The sequence below is a fragment of the Mandrillus leucophaeus genome, unplaced genomic scaffold (genome assembly GCF_000951045.1).
Source record: "Mandrillus leucophaeus isolate KB7577 unplaced genomic scaffold, Mleu.le_1.0 Scaffold207, whole genome shotgun sequence".
NCBI classification, from domain to species: Eukaryota; Metazoa; Chordata; class Mammalia; order Primates; family Cercopithecidae; genus Mandrillus; species Mandrillus leucophaeus.
In genome coordinates, this window is record NW_012102110.1 from 2,006,524 (window position 1) to 2,018,783 (window position 12,260).

The following is a 12,260-nucleotide window of genomic DNA, read 5'->3' on the forward strand; positions in this document are numbered from 1 at the left end:
GGTTGGGGTTCTCAAAATGGTCATGCCTAAATGGGCTAAATTAGCACCAGAATAAAGGATGCTATGGACCCACCATAACAAAGCTTAAAAGGAAGCCTTTGAAGAATAAAACTAATCCAAAAGTAATTTAGTTGCATTTTACAACAAAATCCAACACTCTATGCTACAAGAAAATTCAGCACCCAGCAATGTAAAATTTACAATATCTGGCACCAATCAAAAACTACCAGGCATGGCCGGGTACGGTGGCTTACGCCTGTAATCCCAGCACTTCGGGAGGCCAAGGCAGGCGGATCACGAGGTCAGGAGTTAGAGACCAGCCTAACCAACATGGTGAAACCCCATCTCTACTAAAAATACAAAAATTAGCCAGGCGTAGTGGTGTGCACCTGTAATTCCAGCCACTCAGGAGGCTGAGGCAGGAGAATCACTTGAACCTGGGAGGCGGAGGTTGCAGTGAGATGAGATCACGCCACTGCACTCCAGCCTGGGCAACAGAGTGAGATTCCATCTCAGAAAAAAACAAAAAAACAAAAACTACCAGGCATAAAAAGAAACCAAAAAATAAAACACATAAGCCAGATATAGTGGTGTGTACCTGTAGTCCCAGCAACTTGAGAGGCTAAAGTAGGATTGCTTGAGCCCAAGAGTGAAAGACCAGCCTGGGCAATATAGTGAGACCCTATCTCAGATAAATAGATGGATGAGCAGAATTCTTACTCTTTTAAGTACACGTGAAAATTAACCAAATATAGACCATATTCTGGGCCATAAAACAATTCTCATTAAATTTAAAAGGGTTGGAATCATATAGAGTATGTTCTCTGGCCACAATGGAATTAAATAGAAAACAATAGAAAGATACCTGGAAAGTCTTAAATATTTCAAAATTGAATAACCCATGAGTAAAACAAGAAGTTACAAGAAAAGTTAGAAAATATTTTGAACTGAGTGAAAATAACAACATATCAAAATTTGTGAGATATAGCTAAAGAAGTACTTTGAAGATTTGTAGCATTAACTGTTTATATTAGAAAAAATGAAGCTCTAAAACTGATGATCTAGGCTTCTGTCTGAAGAAACTAGAAAAAGAACAGCAAATTAAACCCAACATAAACAGATAGAAATAATAAAGAGAAGAGCTGTGGAAAAATCGGCTGACATTCTCATTGTTTGCCTGTAGGTAATCTGTCTCTTCTCTCTGGCTGCTTTTCAGATCTTCTTTATGCCTTTGGTGTTCTGCATTTTATATACTATTTAATTATAAATTATTTCTTGTTGCATCTGCTTGTAATTTCATTGAACCTCCTGAGTCTTAAGGTTGATATCTTTAATAAATTCTAAAAAATTTCCAGTCACAATCTCTTTGAATTTCTCCTTTCTGCATTTTATCTATTTATCTTTTTATGGAACTCTGATTATATGTGTATTGTATTGCCTCTATGCTCTAAGTCTCTTAGCCTCTCTTGCATATCTTTCATCGTATTGTCTTTCTGCCATTTTTGCATAATTTCTTCATCTGCCCTCATTCACTAATTGTTTAGCTGTGACTAGTCTACTGTTTAGCCCCTTTTTAAAGTTTTTAAACTTCAATTTCATATTATAGGTTTATTTTCTAGAAAATTTATTTGGTTCTTTTTTAAATATATCTGACTAATTTTGATAGTTCCTTATAACTTCATTATATTTTCAACTATCTTATTTATTTAAGCATATTAAATATTCTTATTTTATACCTCAAAACTGATAATTTCAGTGTCTGTAGTCTTTATTGATCTGACTACGGTTTTTGTTTCTGTATTTCTTGCTAATGGTGGCTATTTTCTCATCTCATGGGGGTTTTATAATTTGAAGACTATACTTATGTTCTTGGCACTTTGTACAAATTGATTGAGTCTTCATTTAAAATACATTTACTCATGAGAAGATTTGTATTTCTTCTGCCTGTGCCTGTGAGAAAAAAAATGCACAGGAGGTAAAAAAATTTTGAGACCTTGCATGATATACTGTATAATGGCCCCACAAAGAGGTTCACATTCTAATCTTTGGATTCTTTAGGGTATGTTACCTTACATATCAAAAAGGACTTGGCAGACGTGATTAAATTGCCTTGAGATGGGGAGATTTTCCTGGGTTATCTGGGTAGCTCCATGGTAACCATAAAGGTCGTTAGAAGAGGGAGGCAGAAAAGTGTGCATCAGAGAGAGACCGGAAGATGCTGTACTGCTGACTTTAAAGATGAAGAACTCATAACCAAGGAATACAGGCAGCTTCCAGAAGCTGGAAAAAGCAAGGAGACAGATCCTCTCCTAGAGCCTGTGGAAGGCACGCAGTCCTATTGACACCTTGATCTTAACACAGTGAAACACATTTCAGACTTCTGACCTGTAAAACTGTGAGATAATTAATACGTTTTTAACACCTTTAAAATTATCTTTACTCTCCTCCTTCAAACGTGATTGCTAATCAGGTTGGGTAGGATTCCAGGTTGTAAATCATTTTCCTTCAGCATTTTGAGGCATTGCTGATTGTTCTGGCTTCCAGCATTGTGGCTTAGAAGCTGATGCCATTCTGATTCACTCCTAGGGCAGAGGAAGGTGGGGTCTCCCTGAGCAAAGGGAGAGTAAAGACCAGAACCAAATTAGGGGTCTTCCAGCAAAGTGGAGTGGGAGGCTGGGTTGGGAAGGTGTGTTAGATAGGCACTACCTAGAGTGTTAAGGCATTGGGGAAAAGATAAGAAATTTTTTTTTCTTTGTGAAGCTTAGTTTTGAATGAGATTGGTATAAAGTAATTTTTGTATATGTATTTGATGAATAGTTGGTTTTCCAGATCCTTTTCTGGATATCGTTGATGCTTTGTATGCAGAAGGTAGGTTTTTGGGTTATGTTGTTAAACAGTGATTGAATGGAATATTTATGTATTTGTCAACTATAGTGCATAGCATAGATAGGGTAATGTTTCAAGAAGTAGTTTTGTGCATTTTTCCTTTAGTCCTCACAACGTCCTTCAGGGTAAGTTCTTTTGTTGTCCCTATTTTACATATGAAGAAACTGAGGCTTAGTTAGGCAAGTCACTTGCTCAAGGTCAGTAGTTAGTGGCTGAGCCAGATCTGTCTGGTTCTAAGGCATGTGTATATTTTATCCTGTCCAATTTTTTTCACCTCCACTTTGATAATCAGTATTTGTCTCATTTATCTCAAAGAAAGTCAGAATACATAGCTGTGTTTCATATTTATATTTTACTTAAAAAACAGTGAAATAAATACTAAAAAACGGTGTTCTGTCAATAGTCAATGAGCATATGGTAAAAGCAGATGTTCTCTCTTAGTGATTAATGCTAGGATGTTGGGAATGATTCCTCTAACACCTGAAGGACTAGAATCAAATTAAATGCGGCTACAAGCTACAGAGGCTATGAAAGGTGTACTACAGGACGCAGCATAATGACTTCTGAGCAGTTAATTTGTATCTAGAAGCAGGTCTCTTTGCTCTTCTAGAATCCTTTCTTCCTGGACATTCTCCTCCAACCTTCACCAGTATGGTTTTTTATTGGAATAAATAATGAGTTTTGGTACAAGGAAACTTCAGAGGTAATTTTATCTCTAGTTGTAACTAAAATAATAGGCCTATATTAAGCAATGTGTTTCTTGAAACATTTTCAGTAGCTCAGGCCTATTCATGTAGAAAGTAGTTGAAAACATATTCCGAGCAGTTTTTCACTTTATTGTTGTAATTCTTTGTGTAAAAGCAAAAATAAATAAATAAATGAGGTGGAGGGTGGGGAGGGTGAGTACCAAGAGGTAGAGTGAAAACAGCTAGGTTAATGTAGGTTTGGTTGTTGTTTTCCTTCTTTATTCTTGCATACCCAAAAGCGAACGTCTTAGCAATGGTGGGTTCATTTCAAAGTTGATCGTGGTTCAGAGGATCCTTTTGAATTCCTCAGCGGCCTAATTTGCCCTCAAAATCGAGGTGCTGAGGCATGTTCCATAGAGACTCAGGGCTCCTTCCACCTCTAAAGGGCACTCAGAATCAGACTTCATGGAGGTGTTCTAGATCGAGCGTGATCTGTCAGCAGACCCGAATCTCAACCTACATCCGCAATTTCTCTGCATCCTTTATTCCATCCATCCCTTCATCTAGCACCTATGTTCTGTCAAGTTCTAGGAAGTTAAGCAAATTCCTGACTTAAGACCTTATTATATTCTAAGGGGGAAGAGGAATGAGAATAACAGGCAGTGGTAGACAGTTTGAAGAATACCAAGTCCATCAGCAGGAAGGGATTTCTTCAATGTTTTCCCATTTACTTTCAACAGATAGTTGTATTCTTTTGACATGAAAGACAGTACTGTCTTACATGAAAGACCTCATTGATATTTTAACGTTTACAGACTAAGAGAGAATTCTGTGTTCTTTTTCCTCTTTACTTTCTCTGTTCTCATTCTTTTCTACTCACATAGCGTATCGATTATCTACTGCCACATAACAAACTCCTGAAAATATAGTGGCCTAAAACAGCCACCATTTATTTGACTTCCCATTCTGTGGATTGGTTGAGCAGATTCTGGTCTGGGTGAGTTCAGCTGATCTCTGCTGGCTCGCTTGTGCATCTGCAGTTGGCTAGAAGCTTGAATGGTAGCTGGACAGTCTACAGTGGTCTCACTTAAATCTAACCATTGGCAGGCTGTTGACCAGGCAGAGAGAGGACAGCTTGGCCATGTGTCTCTCATCAGCCATCAGGCTAACTTGGGCATCTTCACATGGTCATAGTGGCTATGTGGATCCTAAGATCAGTAAGAGAGTGGAAGCGGCACAGTCTGTTGAGGTCTGGGTATGGAAACTGCACAGCGTTACTTCTGCCTCATTCTGTTAGTCGGAGCTGGTCACAAGATCAGCCCAGATTCAGTAGGGGTAGAGAAACAGATTTCTACTCTTGATGGAAGGACCTACAGCATTATGTTGCAAAGAGTATGATGCAGTGAAGGAAAGAGTTTGTAGCCATTTGTGCAGTCAGTCACACATTGTAAACCCCTTCTCCCATGAACATACCCTAAAACTCTTGGTGAGTTTTTAGGAATTATGATATGGGGTTTTATTATCTAAAAATGTATATAATTTAATGTTGGGAGGTCTGTCCTATTCTTTGAAATAGCTGTTACCAGGGAACAGTTAGTTTTCATTCTGTTCCTAGTAGAAAACAGTCTTTTTTTTTTTTTTTTTTTTTTTGAGACGGTGTCTCGTTCTGTCCCCCAGGCTGGAGTGCAGTGGTGTGATCTCAGCTCACCGCAAGCTCCGCCTCCGGGTTCACACGATTCTCCTGCCTCAGCCTCCCAAGTAGCTGGAACTACAGGTGCCCGCCACCACGCCGGCTAATTTTTTTGTATTTTTAGTAGAGATGAGGTTTCACCATATTAACCAGGATGGTCTCCATCTCCTGACCTCATGACCCGCCTGCCTCGGCCTCCCAAAGTGCTGGGATTACAGGCGTGAGTCACCGCACCTGGCCGAAAACAGTCTTTTTAACTTCCTTTTGTTTTTTGGTGTGGTTAGCATTTAACTTGCAGCTTTCTGAGATGAATATAGAGGGTCTGTATGATTATTAACCATGTGATCTGTTAATATTACCCATGACAGCCATTGTAGACTAAAGATAAACACACAGAGTTTGTTTACTTGATCAGTTAATTTACTTGATCAGTTACCTTAGTGCATTTTAAAATGTATTTGTGTAACAAGACGTTCATAATAATAACTAACATGTATTAAGTGCTATCTGTGAGACACTGCCTAAGTTATAGGTATCATCTTATTTAATTTTCATAACAACAAAAAACAAAAATGTAGATATTATTAGTAATACCATTTTAGAGATGAAGAAACTTGTGCTTAGAAATTTAAAAATATGCCCAGGACCACATGACCAGTGCTCTTCTCTAAGGTTCAACAAAGACGATATCGTAATTCAGACTGCAGATCTGCCAACATTCAAATGGATCTAGTCCTCGAGTGTTATTTTCTAACTCCGTTTTTAGATGCACCATTGTATAGCCCTTACAACTGGGCCTGTCCCTTCTGTAGACGTTGGAGTACCTGAACTCCACAGAACCCCAGGTTACACACTAAGGACACAGGTTGTTAGGGCTCCTGGATGAGGGCAAGTGTGTTTAATTTTAAACCATATGCTTTTGGCTACTGAGCTTAGTATTTCAAAAGTGAAAGCTTAAGCACATTATTAGACTTCTCAAGGAGAGTTCCCCTAGATTGGGAGAAAAGTTGACATTGGGTAATATTAAATTTCTTTTAAAACCAGGGCTATTTTATTGTTGTTTACAATTTTAAGAGTCTGGACTGAAAGAGTCATGAAGTGCAGCCACCTGTCTGACCTCTTCCCCCAACAGTTAGGGAATTCTCTCTGCCCCGAGGCCATCCAACCTTCCCTTACTCTCCTGGATGGGACCCTGACAATTCCCTGGAATTGTAACCTCTTCCTTACTGCTGAGGCTAAGAAGAGGATCTTTTCTACTTTACTCCATTTAGGGTTTTTCTTTCTATCTGTGTAGATGGTGGTTTTTTGTTTTTTCTTTTTAATTTTATTTTAAAACAGGAAGAACAGTTATCTAATATTAGAAATCAAGGAAGCAATATTTGTATTGGTCACGATAGGCTCAGACTAAAAGAATTATGCTGTAAGTAGTTGTATTGAAGAATATTTGAAATGCTTTTAAACTATTTGCTTAAAACTATACCTATTTGTATAATGTGACCAGATTAAATTGATTGTATCTTTGGGTGGCACCAAATACGTTGGTTTCTTGCATGGATTGATCATTCTGAAGCTCATGAGTTCTGTGGGTCTCAGGTGGGTGGAAGTTCCCATCTTAGTCCTTAAGACTCTTACCCCAATGGAAAGAGGTGAGGATTTCTGTAATAGCTATTAAGATAAGAGATATTAGGCCGGGCACGGTGGCTCAAGCCTGTAATCCCAGCACTTTGGGAGGCCGAGACGGGCGGATCACGAGGTCAGGAGATCGAGACCATCCTTGCTAACACGGTGAAACCCCGTCTCAACTAAAAAATACAAAAAACTAGCTGGGCGAGGTGGCGGGCGCCTGTAGTCCCAGCTACTCGGGAGGCTGAGGCAGGAGAATGGCGTAAACCCAGGAGGCGGAGCTTGCAGTGAGCTGAGATCCGGCCACTGCACTCCAGCCTGGGCGACAGAGCGAGACTCTGTCTCAAAAAAAAAAAAAAAAAAAAAAAAGATAAGAGATATTCCTAAGAAGGAATATTATATTATTACGGAAATTTTCAAACATCAAAAAGGTTTGAGGCCGGGCACTATGGCTTGTGCCTGTAATCTTAGCACTTTGGGAGGCTGAGGTGGGCAGATCACAAGGTCAGGAGATAGAGACCATCCTGGTTAACACAGTGAAACCCTGTCTGTACTAAAAATACAAAAAATTAGCCGGGCGTGGTGGCAGGCGCCTGTAGTTCCAGCTACTTGGGAGGCTGAGGCAGGAGAATGGCGTGATCCTAGGAGGTGGAGCTTGCAGTGAGCTGAGATCACACCACTGCACTCCAGCCTGGGCGACAGAGCGAGACTCCACCTCAAAAATAAATAAATAAATAAAAATCAAATATAATAAAAAGGTTTGAAAGAATAATGTAACAAAGCCCCATGTACCTGCTTTAACTATTGTCAACGTATGTCCAATCTTGTTTCAAAGTCAGTCCTGGACATATCATCCATAAGAAGTCTTCCTGAAGACATTCAAAAGAGGGAAGTCTTTGCTTTGGAACCCTGATGTGATCACTTTAATCATTGCTTCTATGCCTGTAGCTGAAGGAACCGCCAGCTTTTTCAAACCTCTAATCCTTCTGCATCCCTTTTCCAGGGCCCAGTCATATATGCACAGTTAGACCACTCCGGCGGACATCACAGTGACAAGATTAACAAGTCAGAGTCTGTGGTGTATGCGGATATCCGAAAAAATTAAGAGAAGACCTAGAACATATCCTCAGCAAGAAACAAAACCAAACTGGACTCTTGTGCAGAAAATGTAGCCCATTGCACATGCAGCCTTGGAGACCCAGGCAAGGACAAGTACATGTGTATTCACGGAGGGAGAGAAAGATGTGTACAAAGGATACGTATAAATATTCTATTTAATCTTCCTGATGTGAGGAGCCAGTGTTGCATGATGAAAAGATGAGATGATTCTACATATGTACCCATTGTCTTGCTGTTTTTGTACTTTCTTTTCAGGTCATTTACAATTGGGAGATTTCAGAAACATTCCTTTCACCATCATTTAGAAATGGTTTGCCTTAATGGAGACAATAGCAGATCCTGTAGTATTTGCAGTAGACATGGCCTTTTAATCTAAGGGCTTAATCAGTCTTAGCATTTATTGTAGTTGGAGGATGGGGATGCTATGATGGACGCATACCCAGGAGCCTTTAACACAGTACCAGTACCATTTATTTGTCTGCAGCTTTTAAAAAACACCCATTGGCTATGCCACTTGAAAACAATTTGAGAAGTTTTTTTGATGTTTTTCTCACTAAAATATGGGGCAATTTTTAGCCTTACATGTTGTGTAGACTTACTTTAAGTTGCACCCTTGAAATGTGTCCTTTCAATTTCTGGATTCATAATGCAAGATTAGCAAAGGATAAATGCCGAAGGTCACTTCATTCTGGATACTGTTGGATCAATACTGATTAAGTAGAAAAATCCAAGCTTTGCTTGAGAACTTTTGTAAAATGGAGAGTAAAAGGTATCGGTTTTATTCTTTGCTGATGTCCTTTCTGCTTGAAATAACAGTTACCATACAGCTAAAGGAGAGGTGTTTCTTTCCTTCTAAGTAGGCAGAAATGGGATCATTATGTTGCCACTCGGCCACTCTCCAATATCCTAGAGCTTGCTCTCTAGAGAATCACATTCTTTTGCTTTTTTTCTTTCTCTTTTTCTTTTCTTTTCTTTTCTTTTTTTTTTTTTTGAGGTAGAGTCTCACTATGTTGCCCAGACTAGCCTTGAACTCTTGGGCTCAAGTGATTCTCCCTCCTCAGCCTCCCGAGTAGCTGGAACGAACTATAGTTGCACCACTGCAGCTGGCAAGAGTCACCTTCTTTATAAAGCGTCAGTCATGCTTCCAGCAAGAAGCAGCATCAGTCATGGCTTTATAACAGCTTCATGGTGCCTCAAAGACTGTTGAGGTCAATGAGAGCCTAGATTAGATAGTTTGGCTGTCCTTTCCTAAAACTTGTTTTCTCCTATTCACTACTCCCCACCCCACTTAAAATCTATGAGTTTTTACTTTTTACTGGGAATGGAAAGCATGGTGAAGATCATTAAACACTTATGTTGTCATTTCTCCCATTTTCTGGATTTCTTTTTTAATTTTCCCCCTTTTAAAATTGTCCTACAGCCCACAGTTACGGGAAGAATACGGTCTAGATGGTCTGCAGAACGTGTTTGGGGTGAGTGGGAGTGAGGGGCAATGTTACCTTTCTCCCCTCTAGTTTGGAGTCCACTATGAACTGCTGCTTTTTCTTCTCATCTTGTCATCTTCTGGGGATGTCTGAAGGCTGAGTTCTAAGAGAATTCGTAAAGGGAATAAAACAGGATTGAGATTTCGAGGTGTGCACAAGGTGATAAGATAAAGGGCATATGAGCTTCAAAACTAACTCTGTCCCACACATGAAGCCTTTTGTTTTTTGAGGAGCTATTTTTGTTATTCTTGTAACGCTCCACCTTACATGCCACATCCGTGTGAGTCAACAGGGATCAGGTTTGGTCACCACATACATCTGAAGCTGGCCAGCGTCTGCTCTTTGTTCTGTGTGGAATGGAGAAAAATATGCTTGCCCTGCTGCCTTCCATGTTCATAAGCCCAGCCCGAGAGAGTGACACACAGTGACATAGTGCTGGCCCTGAGACATTTCCCCAAAGTGGTCAACTCTGCCTTGCATCCTAAAACTTTTTGGGCATCTCTTTTGAAAACTATGGGAGACTTTGGAAGGCGTCTTATGTGTGTTTGGAGGGGAAGGGTGTTAGATTGTCACCATCCTTCAAGCTGAGACTCGTGGTGAGCCTTTGCCACCGTGAAAACCACATAGCGGACCAAGGCTGTGCTTTGAGGTACAGAGGACACACATTGTAGACAGGCCTGTGTCATGTTTCCTTACAGTCATTTTTTTACAGAGTAAAGGGGCGTTGTTTTTTCACTTCTTTCTCAACAGTTCCTGTGAATAAACGAAACATTTCGGTGCTCCCTAAGAGCAAGAGCCCTCACTTCTTCTTGCAGTGCCGGCACCATGTGTTGGTGAAGCTGGTGCTCTGGGGGCCGCTCACTCAAATGACACCTGGAGGCCGTTTCCTCCCTGATCACCCCCTTCCCCAGCCTGACTTTTTGGCCTCCTGCCCAACCAGACACCTCAAACTCTGTCAGCGCCCTGGCATTCTGGCAGAGAATCCTCACCAGTTCTCACCAACCTTCTCCCCAGGCAAGAGAAGCTGCCAGCTTGGCACTCTGCCAGGACGGGTTTCCCTGGAGGAAGCTGCTCACACTGAGATGAGCCTCTCAGGGCAGGACCTCTTCCCAAGCCCCGCACACCCACCCCTGCAGCCCTTTTGGCTCCCCTTTTCCCCCGTGCCTCAGCACTCCTTGCCTGGCTGCAGATAACGAACTGGGGTTGCCTAAAGGGCAGATCTGCCCTCTCCGTGTCTTCGTCCTGGCAAAAAGAGTCCTCTTAAAATTATGCGCTAATTCTGTACGGGAGCATGCAAAAGACATCACTTAGAGATTGAAATTTCAAACTGTCTGTAGTTTTTCAATGGAAATGTATCAGATAGGGAAAAACCATCAAGCTCATTATTATTTTTTGATCTTCAGTTGTATTTTTGTGAATATTTTAATACATCTTTTTCAATTTCTGGATTGTGTTGTGTGCTCATTTTGACCAAAATAGAAAAAGAGATATGCCTTTCACTTATACCATTCCAGCTACACCTGCCTTCTTTTCTTCAAAAATGCCATCTGTGTACCTGCTTCTGGACCTTTGCACATGCTGTTCCCTGGGCCTGAAGCACTTCCTGCAGATAATCCTGTGGTTTGCTCTCTGACTTCCTTTAAGCCTCTGCTCAGATGTTACCTCCTCAGGGAGACCTTCTGTGATATATAAAAGAGCAAGCCCCCCGCCCCCACCACCTCAGCCTTGCTAGCCCCCTCAATTCTGCTCTGCTTGCTCTATTTCTCTCCCTCTCTCCCAGTACACACTTAACTTGTCTGTTCTCCCCCACTAGAACATAGGCAACAAGAGGCCAGGACCTTGCTGTTTTGTTCACTGCTCCGTCTGCAGTAAGGGGAACAGTGCCTGGCACTTAGCTGCTCAATACATGTTACCTGGATGGATGACTGTGGAAGGATTCATCCACTCAGCAACCTACACAGAACAATCCTGTGCCAAGCACTGTGCTAAGCATAAGGAAACAAGATAAAGCTCCTCAAGGAGCTTGCCACAGGGCGGAGGTGACAGGTGACATGAATGGAAATAACTAGTAGTTACCAAATACTTGGTGTGAGCCAGGCACTTTGCATTTCTTGCTCTATTATTTCTGTGAGTTCATAGTAATTGTACTAATCTTAATCCCATTGTTTGAAAGATTATATGGCTTGCCCAAGGCCACTTAGCTAATAAGGTACAGAGAAGAGGGGCTGGGCCTGGGACCGCCGTTTGATCGAAAGCCTTGTTCCTAACCACCATGTCCTGTGGCCTCTCACACCAAAGGGAAGAACCAAACTGCTTCCTTACTCAAATAAATGTGCTGCGTGCCTGAAATGCAGTTGCAGTTTAATCCCAGTCCCTTAGGAGCTGGTTAGGGACAAACTTGAGAGGGTAGTGTAGTCTAGATGGTAGGCACAGATGTTTGAGAGTTTTAACCTCCGTCTGGAAGACAATATGGTGACTTAATTTGTTGAGAACTATGTTACAAGTAATGTGTTACTAATAAAACATTGAGGCTTTGCAGTGACTTAGTAATTTTATAAATTACCATGGATTCACAATGAGCCCCTGCCTTGCATAACTTCAGGCTTGCAAAACCTAATGCGTTCTTGAGTGGGAGCGGACGAGTTACAGCTGGCAGGAACTCCCCTGGGAGTAATTCTCACATGCGAAGAGCATCCATCTTGTGTGATGTGACAAAAAGAAAAGGGATGCGTCCTCCACCACACAAGGGCAGCAGTGAGTGACAGAATCACA

General features: G+C 41.1%; 2 protein-coding genes across 3 annotated transcripts in view; both read left to right on the plus strand.

Moving 5' to 3' along the window:
- MPZL1 (myelin protein zero-like 1) overlaps positions 1-8,790 on the plus strand; it is a 61,497-nt gene extending 52,707 nt beyond the window's left edge. For both annotated transcript variants that reach the window (XM_011979912.1, XM_011979913.1), the window contains one exon: positions 7,889-8,790. In XM_011979912.1, coding sequence (XP_011835302.1) covers positions 7,889-7,990 — 102 coding nt within the window. In that variant the 3' untranslated portion in view covers positions 7,991-8,790. The remainder of the gene's footprint in view (positions 1-7,888) is intronic.
- Positions 8,791-10,166: 1,376 nt separating this feature from the next.
- LOC105539579 (putative uncharacterized protein FLJ21047) lies at positions 10,167-10,934 on the plus strand. The gene is given in 2 exon segments (XM_011979914.1): positions 10,167-10,645; positions 10,647-10,934. Coding segments are annotated over 2 exon segments (444 nt in total). The 5' UTR covers positions 10,167-10,354; the 3' UTR covers positions 10,800-10,934.
- The last annotated feature ends 1,326 nt before the right edge of the window (positions 10,935-12,260 follow it).